General features: G+C 37.1%; 1 protein-coding gene across 5 annotated transcripts in view; it reads left to right on the top strand.

Moving 5' to 3' along the window:
• The window catches only part of ccser1 (coiled-coil serine-rich protein 1), a 77,932-nt gene that overhangs the window by 2,857 nt on the left and 60,434 nt on the right, over window positions 1-14,641 (top strand). For all 5 annotated transcript variants that reach the window (XM_027167095.2, XM_027167096.2, XM_027167099.2 and 2 more), the window contains exon 3: window positions 5,265-5,449. In XM_027167095.2, the coding sequence (XP_027022896.2) occupies window positions 5,265-5,449 (185 nt within the window). The remainder of the gene's footprint in view (window positions 1-5,264; window positions 5,450-14,641) is intronic.

The following is a 14,641-nucleotide window of genomic DNA, read 5'->3' as shown; positions in this document are numbered from 1 at the left end:
GAGTACTGTAACTACTTAAATGTAGGTATGTGGTATATGGTAATGATGTTTTTTGTTGTTTTTTTTACTCAGTGGAAGCAACCCTTGAAGGGTCAGTACCAGATTTAGATGATAACTGATAACAAACACATTATAGTGTGACTTACATCGAATAACCTGTTTGTCTTTTAAATCCTGGCTGTTGCACATTAGTTCCCTGAAGTTTATTTATTAGGGAAGTAGGAACTTGTTTCTGTGTGATCTATTTCAAGTTTATAGTAAATCAGCTTCTAATAAATCATCTGGTTATGTTAAATAAAATCATTCAGACAAAGTGAGTCATATTGGTGTCAAGCAGAAAAGTACAGGAATGAATACAGTATTGGAATAGCTCACAATGTTCTGTTTGTCATCAATAAAGCAGTGTGTCAGTCGGTTACACACACACAAAATCAGCTTGGTCAAGATCCAGCAATCTGACAGTTTGTAAATATGTGTCATGCTTTGACAGGTTTCTTTCTTTCTTTCTTTCTTTCTTTCTTTCTTTCTTTCTTTCTTTCTTTCTTTCTTTCTTTCTTTCTTTCTTTCTTTCTTTCTTTCTTTCTTTCTTTCTTTCTTTCTTTCTTTCTTTCTTTCTTTCTTTCTTTCTTTCTTTCTTTCTTTCTTTCTTTCTTTCTTTCTTTCTTTCTTTCTTTCTTTCTTTCTTTCTTTCTTTCTTTCTTTCTTTCTTTCTTTCTTTCTTTCTTTCTTTCTTTCTTTCTTTCAAGCCAGTGTCTGTAGAAGAGATGGGAGGGAACAATACTCAACCCGAGTATGACACTCGATCCTTTAAAGGTTATAGACTAGACACCACAATAGTTCTGTCCCATCAGCTAAATGCAGGCATGAACTCTACATTGGTCATCTAAATTTGCTGCTTGTCAATACAGCATATAAATAGACCTGACTTAACTTTCACACTTATGTCCACAGCTCTTTCCTCTGAAAGCATGTTCATGTTAAATGATTACATATGAGATGCCTAGAAGAGTCTGGCATCTCAGAAAAAAATGCACAATGTAGTTAAATATCTTTTTTCCCAAAATGTAAACCAACAATAAGATACCAATTGAGGAAAAATAAGCTACAATATAATCGAGACACGAAAATAGAAAAAAAAAGGTAGAACCGTGTTTATGAACAATATCAAAAAGTGCTCCAGAATACCAAACTGCCGAAAGTTCTGCTTGTCCACAGGTAGATCGATTGATCATTCATTCATTTTGTGGATTTCATTAGTAATGAACTGAACACCTTGCTGCTAATTAATTGAGTTCAATTAAACTGTATTTGTACAACACTTTCAACACTGAACATTGTCACCAAGCAGCTTTACAGAAATTAAGTATGTACATTTTAAATTGTTCTCTTAAGGACTGTAGAAGTAATGCAAGGGTGTACTTATTTTCTTAAAAGTTTGCTTTTATCACCTGCGAGTTTTCTTTTCCCACGACCGTATTTTTACGGTCAGAAAGAAGTTAAGATAATGAACAGGGAACTATATTGTGTATGTAGTAGATAACTGTGATAACTTCCGTCATAGTGTTATAATTTAATTGTGTTATTGTTCTCGTCATTCCTTCACAGTTCATTTATGTTTTGTGTTGTTCTGTTATGTCGTGTGCTGCCTCAGGTTTGATTCAATGACCATTTACTTTACTAGCTCTAGTTTAACAATTCTTCCATTGCACTCCTTTAAAACATTATTGCTTCTCCCCACCGAAAACATCTCTTTCAATGCAGTGTGACTTCAGTTTCTTTCCCTCATGGCCTACAATTTTGTAATGTTATATTCTCCTGAAGCTCACACTCTGGAATTCCTGTGGCTGAGAGCTTTTATGGAAGGCAAAGTTTGTTGTCGACTGTATTAAATTTCTTCATGCTGAGAGGTAATCTGCAAGCTCTCTGTGTCTTTCTCTTGTTTCTTAATGTGTGTGCTGGAGAAAGTGAACTTTTTTCACAATGTAGTTGTAAATTTACATTTGGATGAGATTGTTCTATTTGATTAATGTATTTTTGTCACGACTTATTGCGCATTATTGCGGTTGTTGTTCCGGACATACTGATGTCTTTAAAGTGTTAATATTTAAAATTTAATGTATTTAGATTCTAATTGTTCTTGTTGTTGACTGTATTCCTCGACTGTATGATGTAGGTATTTTAACGTATTAATCTGGAAAAACTTTTGAACCAGTACAGCAGGAACATATGTTAAACATAGTAAATGTATTGAAATTCAAATTTAGCTGAAGCCACATGTTAAACTTTATGCAATATAAGGAGCCTACTTACTTTTAACTTTTATTTATTGGTGCCAAGTTACAAAAGTTAAAAATGACAATGATTAAAGGCAGGGTCTCCGATTTTTGAGAAATGCTTCAGAAAACGGAGTTGGGCCAAATAATAAACAAAAATCAAAACAAAAATCGAAACAAATGTGTAGACAATGAGCAGAAAGGGGCGGGGCTTGTCAATATGCGGCAGAGAGAGTGTTCAGTGCGTATGTGTGACATTAGCAGGAAGCGGATTTAGCATTGACATGGAGGATAAAAACAAAGAAAGAAAGCAAAGAAAGGCTTACGATAAGGCAAAAAGTAGGACGTGTTAATATAGGATCAGCTTTCGTATTGGTCTTCCCTTCAGCTATGATAAAGACACATTTCTTTCCATTATTTGCCTGGGTTACATATGTAAAGTGACCTGACATACGGCTTAGTATGGTGACCCATACTCAGAATTCGTTCTCTGCATTTGACCCATCCAAAGTGCACACACACAGCAGTGTACACACACACCGTGAACACACACCCGGAGCAGTGGGCAGCCATTTATGCTGCGGGGTTCGGTGCCTTGCTCAAGGGCACCTCAGTCGTGGCCGGCCCGAGACTCGAACCCACAACCTTAGGATTACGAGTCAGACTCTCTAACCATTAGGCCACGACTTGCCCTCAATGTATGTGTGGGCGGAGCTATCAATACAGGGGTGGGACCCATTTGGGTTAGGGGCGTGTTTTTTTGGTGATTTCAAATGTTCACATTGGCTTTCAAAAATCAGAGACCCTGCCTTTAAGCCAGAATACTCAACCGGCATATGATTAACCATGTAATTGAGCTATTTACATGTAGGCTGGATTTGATTTTTTTATTTTTTTTTAATGCTGATAATTCATATAAATTTTAGACCTACATCACTTGAAACCACCTTGATGTAGTTTGTTCTGGTTAAATAATATCAGTTTGTTTTGAATGTCTGCTGAAGATTCACACATAGATATCACCTCTGTTGTGTCAGGAATTATTTATGAATATGTATAGACATTTTCTACTTCACCCCTCCTAAATGCCAGGATAAAGCCTGCACATTTAGACCTTCCAACAAAGTCCCGTAAGCGAAAGCCTCCGGTCAATTATTTGATATATAAATACTGTTGATGTATGGATACTGTTCTTTTTTCAATTTTTACTTCCAGAATCCCACAAACCTCATTTAATTCTGCAAATAGTCTCCTATTTTTGGAGATGTTTGGAACATGGTGGCTGCTAGCATGAGTTGGTTTCTCTCTGTAACTTGCTAGCATTGTTTCTTTGCTTCATGTGAACATGCTGAGGAAACTCTTAAAACATCACCCTCCATCTGTATGTTCTAGATTCTCATTTGCATGATATCTCAAGAACAAATGGTTGAATGTTTTTATATTTACATCACTGTAACCAGCAAAATTTTAAATTCATCCAAACAGAGAAAAGGTTGCAGTAAGGTCAAATTTCTGAACTATTTTTCAGTAGCTGCTTTCAAGTCTGAGATATAGTTCAATATTTCTGCCATACACTATAGTAACAAGAAGGGCTTGGAGGTGTCCCTGTAGATGTCGCTGGCATCACGTTTGCCTCACGGTTGCATAATTCAAGGTTCTCAAGGTTGTCTTCAAGGTTCCTCTGCATTGATCCTCTTGGAGATGCATTGTCGAAGCTACGGAACCCCTAAGGGGATATAGTGATGGAAGGAAAATATTTTATATACAGTGTTTGCTTGCAAAATTTTGCATTTCCCAACGAAAATTTGGGCCTTGATAATTCCCCTTCCTTATCCAATTCCAGTTGTATTGGATCCTGACAGCCATTCTTTTTTTTTTAAATGTAATTTTTTATTATTATTTTTTGCACTGTTTAAATACTATTTGTTGATCATTAAAAGATCCTTTAGACCAGCAACAGCTCCTTATTTAACTTGATGGATTATGAGCAGGTTTTAGGCCACAGTGCTTTACTGGTGGTTTCACTGGAGAATGTAGAATACACTGCCCATGCAGCTGAATTCATGATATTCTAATTCTTACCTCGAGTATGGTGTGTAGAGGCAATTTGACTGATGCTTTTGTTGGAACTGGTCCAATATGCAGCGATCAATGTCTCAAGATGGTGAGTGAGGTTGGCACAATCCTTATTGACAGTCACATGTAATTCAACCCTGTGAAAGTAGGCCATATGGGACAGTCCACCACTCTTACTCACAGTGAAAACATCCCTAATACTGAAGCAACAAACACAGTTCTTCAGCATAAAGTCTTCAGTATTGAGAATTCTGGCCACTATATTACCCCAGTTTGTGGCAGATAATATTACACTGTTCGATTCAGGCAGGGAACAGATTCTATCATTTTAACTGCAGTTACAACAGTAGTGGACTTGGACATTTGCAATACCCCAAATACCACACCATGTGTGTGAGAGTGAGGGGCACAGTCTCTAATTCACCGGATATGTGAAATCTTCCTCACAAAAGGGGTCAGCGAGTAGTGGTCCACAAGAGAGATAGTCACCATGGATGCCTCACTCTCTGGCTGGGGGGTTGTGCAGTACCACTGAGACACTGGAAATGTGTGGAGCCTCATTGTGAACCTGCTGGAACCTGGGGTGGTCTGTCTATCCTTAAATACCTTTCGCAGTAATGAAACACTGGTGTGTAATGGTCTCAAAAGTAACAATTAGTAACTGTTAATTAAAATATTAACAAAACTCTGTCTGGATTCATATAGTTCAGAGGGAAAAAAGAAACTGCAGTTCTCTCAGCTGGTAGCTAAATAAATACACTAATGGTTGCTTTAACTGCTGATACTGGCTTTTGTGTGTATTCTTTTGTTCATTTTATGCATCAGTGGGACCTTTTAAAGAAGATTGCTTATTTTATATCGTTCCTGGTTTTTTTAGTCTTACACTTCACCACCGTTGTGTTTCACTCTTCCCAGTGTCCATGTGCAGTAGTATGAGCCCACGCCGTGAGGTTATACGTTTGGAGCGGAGGCTGCGCTCAGCTTCAGAGGGAGCTGGAGGACCAAATCTTCATCTCAACCTTAAAGAGCATACCTGCATGGAGGCCAGCATGCTGGCAAAACACAGAACCAACTCCTCGTCCTCCAAACTGGGCAGTCTGGTAAGCAATGTCATCAAGATCATACCACATCAGGGCACTAAGCGTATTATGTTGATACGTGAGTCTTCGTTTTTGAACCAACAAAATTGGTGGAGCAGCTTGCCAATAAATTCCCTTCTAATTTGTAGTATGAATTTAAAGGAAGGAACATTTACTATCTCGGCGTTAATGATACTGTGGTAAAGAATCCCATTCTACACAATCACACACACTTACAGACTCTGCAGCACTGTAAGTGAATGTGCCTATATACAAATAATGTGCACTGCAGGGGGTAAAGAGGTATGCTAACTAGATATAATGAGATAGAAGTTGGTAGCTCTGTCTTTTAATGAGATTTGGGTTCGTTCCTCTCCCACACACGTTTCCCTTGTCATTGTGTGGAAAAATATAAAATCCCAAATGTTATTTGCTCCATCAAATTTACTGTAGTCTCATAGAGTTTTGTTAGTCCCTTGTTTATCATGCTTGTTCGCAAACATTTTTCTTTCTTACTATTTTCTAACTGGCCTCTGCCTCTCATTAGAGATCTGTTTAAATGCTAATCTATCACAGCTAACACACACATAAGCACTCTCTCTCTCAAGGTGCCATATCTGGACTAGACTTTAAACTTCTAATGCCCTCCATTCTTTAAAAGATTAGCTTTTCACCCACGGAGAAAAGCACAAGTCAACAGATGAGGCGAATCCTCGTCGAGGAAGTCGAGTCCTTTTTCCTTCTCCTTTTTTCTTCTCCTGCCCCTTCTAGGACAGATTTCTTGCTGTAGCACCTTGGCTGAGTAAGCACAGTTTGCTGAAGTAAACACATAGTGTGGACATTTTCTCCATACTAGATTTGTGTTAAATTTTTTAGACTTTAGAACCAGGCTATTCAATTGGTGACCTGTGGGGTGATTTGCTGTGGCCCTTCAAGTGGACTAATGTGATAAAGAAACTTTTGAATAAATTTAGTTCAGTCAGACAACAGACACATTTATGAAGAGCCACAGTCACGGCACAGAGCAGGAGTCATGTGACCTGAGGCTAATGAAGCAAGCAACCTCACCTGTGAGACACGATGACTGAATGAATGATGACAGATAAACTTTTGTTAGTATCATTTCATCTGTTTATTTCTTCATTCAGTTTTTTTTCACAAAAAAATCGGGAAATTTGGTAAAACAACATTAACCCTACTCTACTACCCTACTCTACCTACACATGCAAATCCTCATACTCGCACATGAGTGCCATTAAAACAACAATTACACCCGATTTCACGGCTCTTGCCAAATCTAAAAAATGTTATTTCTCTCATTAAAAGTCAGCCTAAATGCTCGCCAATTATTGAGATGGTTGTTGTATTTTAGTCATACTATAATAATTTATTTTGACAAAAAATATCATGTTATTTTCCATATTGTGAACTTTTTTGTATTATGTGCACTTAAGTCTCTGTTAAATTCTAAATGAGTGTAATATGACACTAGAAAAACATCTACTTGGGCATCTTGCAATGCACTGATGATAAACATAGGAAAAAAAGCTTACTTGAGTGTCTTATGGTGCAAAAATACAACATAATGGCTCCTATATTGTTGTTGTGTCATCACTCATATTGCAAGCCAGATCTCTCCGGCCCCTCATTTGGAATGCTTTTCATGAACTGCCCCCATGACAAAGTAATTGAATAACCCTGCATTAGATGCTGTACAGGATGATTTGTAGTTAGTGAGATTCACCCTTTGTGTCCTTTGATAGCGTATACTTGTAATAAGAGCAGTAGTTCTGAAACTTGTCTTGGCTGAAACCGTAAAGTTTTAGAGGTCACTTTTCTATGAGTATCATGAAACTCTAGCCAAGAGCTGCGGCTTAACCAGCTACTTGGCGTGTCCTCCGCTTTACTGTAATTACATGGGAATTAAAGTTTGTGAACTCTGTGGCCTCTAAACTCCCTGTAGAGCCAAAGAAGTTCAGTACATCTAAAATGGCCTAAAGTACTAAAATCCTTATCTTGGAAAAAATACAAACAGAACAAAGTGAGATGCGCCGTGATTCTAGCTGAAAAATAGGACTTAAATCTTATATGCTAGATCTATTGTAACCTGTTGTAAGATCTAACAACATTTAAATAGTATTGAAATACTAGAAATACAATAGAAAGTGCTGATTGCTTTGATGGTTTTTCTGTCCTGTACCTGATGTTACTTGGTGTTCAGTTTGAGCAACAGGACATCTACATATTTGACAAACTTTTCACGGTTTCTGCGACGCACAATAGGCAAGTAATTTGCATTTACTGTTTATGCCAAGTGCCAAGAGGGGGTACGATGCCCAAGGACCCCATGAATACACAGCAGAAAACAACTGAACAACAGAAGCAAAACAGCAAACTCCCGGACAGGGTTTAAGCCTCCATTATAACTAAAAATAATGCTTGTCAAGGCTGTTGGACTTTGTAAACTAATGAAGCCTATTGAGCCTCATTACACAGTGTCTAACATACACTATTTTTCAGAGAGATGTCTACCAGGAATGCACAGATTATTTTTTTACTGGACTTAAATATGAGTGAGTCTTTCCCTTGAGAAACTTTACTTCAGAAAGCATAATATATGGCTCTCCAGGCCCCCAAACACTCTCAGTAGTGCTTCAGTGTGTATTAGCTCCAAGGCTTTTAGGGCCATATTCATTAATAAATGGTGTCTAGGAGCAGGCATGAGGTGAAATATTTTGGTCTAGTATAGTTCTGGCTCTGCAGTGTATTTATTATTGCTGGTTATGTTAATTAGCAGGAGTGGAACGCAATCGCTTCAGTCTCCACAGCAATTTGAAGCAGATTTGCATTCCTTAGAGTTGTATTTGCAGTATTCAAAGCAGCGTGACGTTTCTGTGCTTCGGGATAAGAACATACAACAGAATGAAACAACGATAAAATCATGTCCGAATATTATCCACCCTTAAAGGTAGAGTCTCCGATTTTTGCTGTCTTTTGCATGATTATGCTTGTGTGTCATTTTTGCTTGTTTGTTTATCTGCAATCGTATTGTTCTTCCCTTCAGCTATGATAAAGACACATTTCTTTTCATTAGTTGCCTGGGTTACGTATGTATGTGTGGGTGGAGCTATATCAATACCGGGGTGGGACCCATTTGGGTTAGGGGTGTGTTTGTTTTGGTGATTTCAAATGTCAACATTGGCTTTCAAAAATCGGAGACCCTAACTTTAATGTAAAATAACACACAAAGATTCAGTTTAAAAAAACAAAACTCTGAACAACCTTGCTCTTTTATATATGGGGACGTGGCTGTATTCCGGATGAGCCGATCACATCCAGTTTCATGATCACAAGTAATTATCCTACAGCTGTCATTAATGTTCCATGTTTTACTGAAGCCATAGTCCCCAAAGAGCTTACAAAGCATGCATGATATCTCACTTGAGTGTAGGTATTGCATACTTTTTCTTTCTATTGGAAAAGTTTGCTGATTCTTTGTCATTTCACATTGAAGGGGAGAAAAGTTCTGACATGAATATTGTTTCATGATTTTTACTTTAAAAAAAACTGAATTTTAATAAGTTTTTATATTCATGGTATTAAATTTGTGCCCTTTGGATTTTATTCTGTTTATTATTTCTCTATCGATGAAATCCTTTTTCTAGTTAAAGAAAAGCTAAAGAGTGTATCGTGTCCTATTGTGTGTTTTTCTTTTCTTCTTCTTCTTCTTCTTTTTTTTTTATACCAAGCACAAGAGGAAGTGCTACTTCTGATCATGTCTTGTGTTTTAGGCAGAACAGAGAACAGACAGTGTTTATCTGGATAAAGCAGGAGACAGTTGGCAGTTATTCATTGTATAATTCAGAGGTGTTGTATTCATAAATGTAGTCTTAATGACTTTTATAGTTTTACAATTAGTCTTGTGTAATTTAATGAAGTTTGAGACCCTTTTAGAAGAGCCCGCTCCTGCATGCAGAACATTTATATTCTTAGGTTTATGATGCCATTAATTTACGATGCCATTAATCTTCACAAGAGACTCTAGTCACAAAACAGCTGCAGAGCGTCAATGAGCCACCTCTCTGTTTTATAGTGGGGTTTCAGGTGCTTTTCCTTGTACGTCATTCCTGTTTAGCAGGAGTGAAATGAATACACACTCCTGTTTCTATACACACACACACACACACAAAGCGAAGTTCAGGTTTCATTTTTTGATTTGCGGGGCGTCACCGGGTTCAATCGAGTTTGAGGGTTACAAGAATTTTAAATAGTTCATTTTTTAAAAATGGTTAATATATGAGAAGTAATTTCCTTAACATCGAGAATTTTACTCAGTATATCGTGAGAATGGGACTAGACAGTGGCATCTTAAAAAAACACACACATAGGACAAACAAAAAGACACGGTAAAGCGAATATGGCAAAGCGCCAGGGCAAAGAGAGAAATGTAATAGCTGAAAAGAAACAAGGACTTATTTGGACTGTTATCTTGAATTTGGTTACACTGATGCAGTGGACAAGGTGAGAAGTGGTGAGAGACTAGCCAATGAAAGCAGGAAGCCCTGAAAAATGAAGAGGAATCCGAGCACCAAACAGCCACAGACGGCCTGCAAAGTCAGAGAAATTTTCCTAAGGAAAAATCTTCCCCAGAATATCAGAGATACTGTGACTAGAGCTGGAAATGAAAATAGACAGTAAACAGTTGCATTGTTCGAGTGCGTGCTCTTGCTTAAATTGCTCTGAATTATTATTAAGAAATAAAGTGCGAGACAAGTGGCATCTAAACTTAAACTGTGTTTGTGTCTATTTTTGTGGCTGTCACAAAAATCAAGTCTTATATCCAGTCTCTAGCCCAAGAAATTCAGGCTCAGAGTTTACATTAATTAGCATTTCACAATTAATCAAGGGCTTCATTTAGTCAGGAATACAAGAAATGACACGCATAAATTGACATAAGTATAATTATAATCTAATTGGTGGAATAGGGGTCTACAGGGGAAATAAAGGTAGGGAACATCGTGTTTCTCATTTGATTTTAAAAACTTGACAAGCTGAAGAATCAGCTAAGATATTCAGATACTGTGATCTTTGTGCTCGTTTTTTCCCTCGGTCACTATTGTCCTTGCATGTTTCTGACATATGAAGCTTTATTATAACACTTAATGAATAATATTTTCCCACATTAATAGAGGACAAAGTAATTTTAATTTGTGTGTAACATCGTATATACAGGAGAAGAAACACCGTTAATCTGCAGTTATTTAGAATAGTTTGAAAGTATGCATTCAAGTGCCATACACATTACAGAAAGTAGCTGCAATAAGATGATCTTTTTTTTTATTTTAAAACTATGATAAATAAACTCTGCACTTGAAATATTTTATATGCTCAATTTTAGTCATTATTTATGCCAATAATTCTGGAGTGAACAAAGAAACTAGCTCATTTATCAGGAAGTTGTCTGTTGTCTAGTCTTTTTAGTTATGTTGGTTCTACAAAGAAAAAGTTGGCACACTTCTCCATTTTATGTAGATGGAAATGTCTGAGTCTGGAATGGATTAGTTCTGTGTGGATGTGTGATGGTATGCTGTGATAAGGACATCTGAAAACCCTATATGTCACCATCAAGCTGAACCAATATCCTAAAGTGTATGTTATCTACCATCAGGTGCAGAAATTTTTGCCTCTGTACACCATCACAATGGATTCGAAACGAAGCATTAAAGACTTACAGCTTTCAAAATTATTTCCTTGACCATTTAGTAATGACATATATTTGATTTTATAGTCCCTCCTTTTTCACAGGCTTAATCTGTCAGCATTAAAATTAGTATTAGTTTTTATACTTGGATTTAATCTATTGTGGTTGTGTACCGAGGCAAAATTATGAAAATCTTGTCTGTCCAAATAGTTGTGGACTAGTTGTGTAGTTTTCTATAGAATATATCAGCTAAAAAAAAGAGAGATGTCATGTTTTCCATTAAAATAATAAATTGATTTATTCATCCGATTTAACAAATGGCAAATCTGACATTCCTCATGTACAGTAAAAGCCTCGTCGAGGACGTCCTGTTTAAAGCCAGTATACTTTATTCTCAGGTATGACTACTCATTCAGGTTTACCTTTACATGTTAAAAATACCTTGAGCATAATATATAAATATGAAAAAAAAATTAATACAAAGGTATGAATAAATTTGCCTAGTACACTTAACACACACTTGTGTCTAAACCCGACGTGGCGGCAAATAAATAGACCAGATCCTATACCCTTTGGTATAACAGTGTTATCCATGTACATTTCCATAAAATCCTGTTGCTGATATTGTGGTGTTCTACATATTTACAGTTAATTTATTGTTATCCATTTATCCCACATCTATTGTGATTAACAGGACTGTTTAGCTTTGACACTTCTCTACTAATTTATTAAAAGCAATGTTTGTGTTTTCTGTGGAATTATGACGATTGCAAGCACGGGGGAGCTGACAGTAGAAATGAAACCTTACCTCTAAGTAAATCAGACTTTTTTTAGTCAATGTGTATTATTAGTTTAATATGACTTCTAATTGGCTGTGCATCACGGTTTAGTTGACATTATAGTCCCTGTAGAGAAATGTACGACTGGAGCAAAAAAAAAAAAAAGCAGTGTTAGCAAACTTGACCTACAAACCAGTCTGTGTAATCGGAATAAGCCATCTAAGAAGTTTTAATCCAATCAAAAATGTCCAGGTACTTTGTTAGCAGCAGCGCAGCTTCTGTTACATTTGAGGTTATGCTCTGATGTGGATAAAGTTTCTGTGCCCACGTATTAATTTACCACTAATAAAGGATCGGAAGAAAAATCCTGCTCTGTCCACCTGAATCTGTGACACATTCAGCACTCAGCCAAAGGATCAGGTCATGGTTTAGTTAGTAATAGTGTTGATAATATTAACTAGCAAAGAAATTTGGGTTTATTTTTCTCACATTTATCTGACATTGTGAAATTATCTAGGCATTCACTCGACAGACTATAGGCAGCTACAATTTGTGAACGATCCGGTTTCAGCTTTGCTTGGGCAGCCTTATTGCTGCTGAGCTCCTGTGTCACAAACTGATTATTAGACCACTCTGTTTGCAGCCTATCAGAAGGCTCAATACACAAGTTATTGAATAAGAAGCAGCCACTGAGAAGGCATCAGAATTTGCAGAGCCATGCAGCTTGATCATTCAGTCCAACACACTATTGCACCTACTGCACTATTGCATCATGAAGGAGGTATGAAAATGTATAATCAGCAGTATTTAAATAAGCACTGATCTTCACACTATCTGGCATTTTGCTGCAGTTATTTGGATCTGGAGAATCCATCAAATGATAGTAAAAGTTTCTTTGTGTCTAGGTGTTTGTTAGGACTCAGTCAGCCATGTTCAAACAATATTAATGTTCATTCACACACATTTTAGATGGCGCAGCTTTAATTCCTTGCAAAATTAGCAAGACATAAACGACACAGTGCTGTACATGGTGTCTTGACTCCATGTTATACGAAATGGTAGCGAGAAAGAAGACGTCTGGTACGCTGCACAGGTTTCCATCTTGTGTCTGATGGGCTTTGAGTTTGTTTGCTATCTTAAGTCATATTTTCGAGTTGCCTGTACATCTGTTTCAGTTTGTCTGTTTGCGTGTCTGAAATTTTGGTTAGATTTATGATTGTTTGCAGGATTTATATGATGGAATCGTTCTAACCAGCAGATTAACACAAGGTCATACAATGTCACAACAAAGTCAACATTTTTGAACTCATTTATCTTCCATAGCTTCTCATGTGAAATCTATTTCTGTGGTATTTGGGTATTTAAACCATACAAATTACTAATAGGAAAGACACCATGGTGATGTTGGAGTTATCCAAAGCATTACATTCTGCTTGTTTTCCTTCCTGCACTTTGAACCATGTGTTTGTTTGTTTATTTTTTCATATTATTGATTAAGATTCCTGAATGTTGAAGTAAAGTAAAGTAACTTATTCCTGAAATCAATGTTTAAAATGGCACATTTCCTTGATTGGTGATTGGATGATGATGACGATAATGATGATGATGATGATGGTAATGGGGAGGGTAACACTCCAGTCCCAGATCTCCTAACGGTGTTTAGTTAAACTGAGATTCATCAAACCGTTTAGTGAGATCTCATGCCCTGTGTCCGTACGCACTGACATCCGTAGAACAGAACACTCCCATCAGGATAGAAATGAATCATCGTAGCATAAAAGGCGATCAGTCAGAATAACTTTGTATTGATTTGCAGTGACTCTTTCCTCTAAGCAGACAAATGAATCCAAACCCTAGCAGCAAAATGCCTTTGGAAGGTTTCCACAGTCTGTGCTATTTCCTTTCATTTAGCATCTTTCTGTAGCTACATATAAAATCTACAGATAAAACACAATTAATTAGGGGGAAAATTTTTTTTATCAGAAAATAGATTTAGTTATACACACTCTAATAGGAACTGTCCACTTTATTAGGAACACCTGTAGTCATGTGACAACAGCAGTGTGTACAGTCATATACTGTAAATATACGTCAAGATCTTCAGGTAATAAACACCAGTCACATCAAACATCAGAATGTGTAAAAAAAAAAAAAAAAAAATTCTTAGTACAAGGTGGGCTTCTCTGTGTATTTTTGTAACAGCTGATCCCTTGCTATTATCACACACAAGTAACCAATTAACTGGTGGGCAACTGCATGAATTTGCAGGTGTACAGGTTCCTAATAAAGTGGACAGTAAGTGTATGATCATATAATTTTACAAGCTTTGCATGGTTACTCATAATCAGCATTGCGATTTGTTGATCAATACGTAAACATTGAGAAATGTTACAAACAACAGAAGTTCAAAGTACAGAAAAATAATTATATTTATCGACTAGATTAGAAGCAAACAGGTGAAGAGAGCCAGTGTGACATTATGAAGCTGCATTTAATATTAATATGACTATGAGTGTGTGTGTGACAGTGTGTGTGTGGCAGTGTGGCAGTGTGTGTGGCAGTGTGGCAGTGTGTGTGGCAGTGTGGCAGTGTGTGTGACAGTGTGGCAGTGTGTGTGACAGTGTGGCAGTGTGTGTGACAGTGTGGCAGTGTGTGTGACAGTGTGGCAGTGTGTGTGACAGTGTGGCAGTGTGTGTGTGTGTGTGTGTGTGTGTGTGTGTGGCAGTGTGTGTG

The sequence above is a fragment of the Tachysurus fulvidraco genome, chromosome 14 (assembly GCF_022655615.1).
Source record: "Tachysurus fulvidraco isolate hzauxx_2018 chromosome 14, HZAU_PFXX_2.0, whole genome shotgun sequence".
Taxonomy (NCBI): Eukaryota; Metazoa; Chordata; class Actinopteri; order Siluriformes; family Bagridae; genus Tachysurus; species Tachysurus fulvidraco.
Note: the sequence above shows the minus strand (reverse complement) of the source record. Positions and strands in the feature narration are given on the sequence as shown.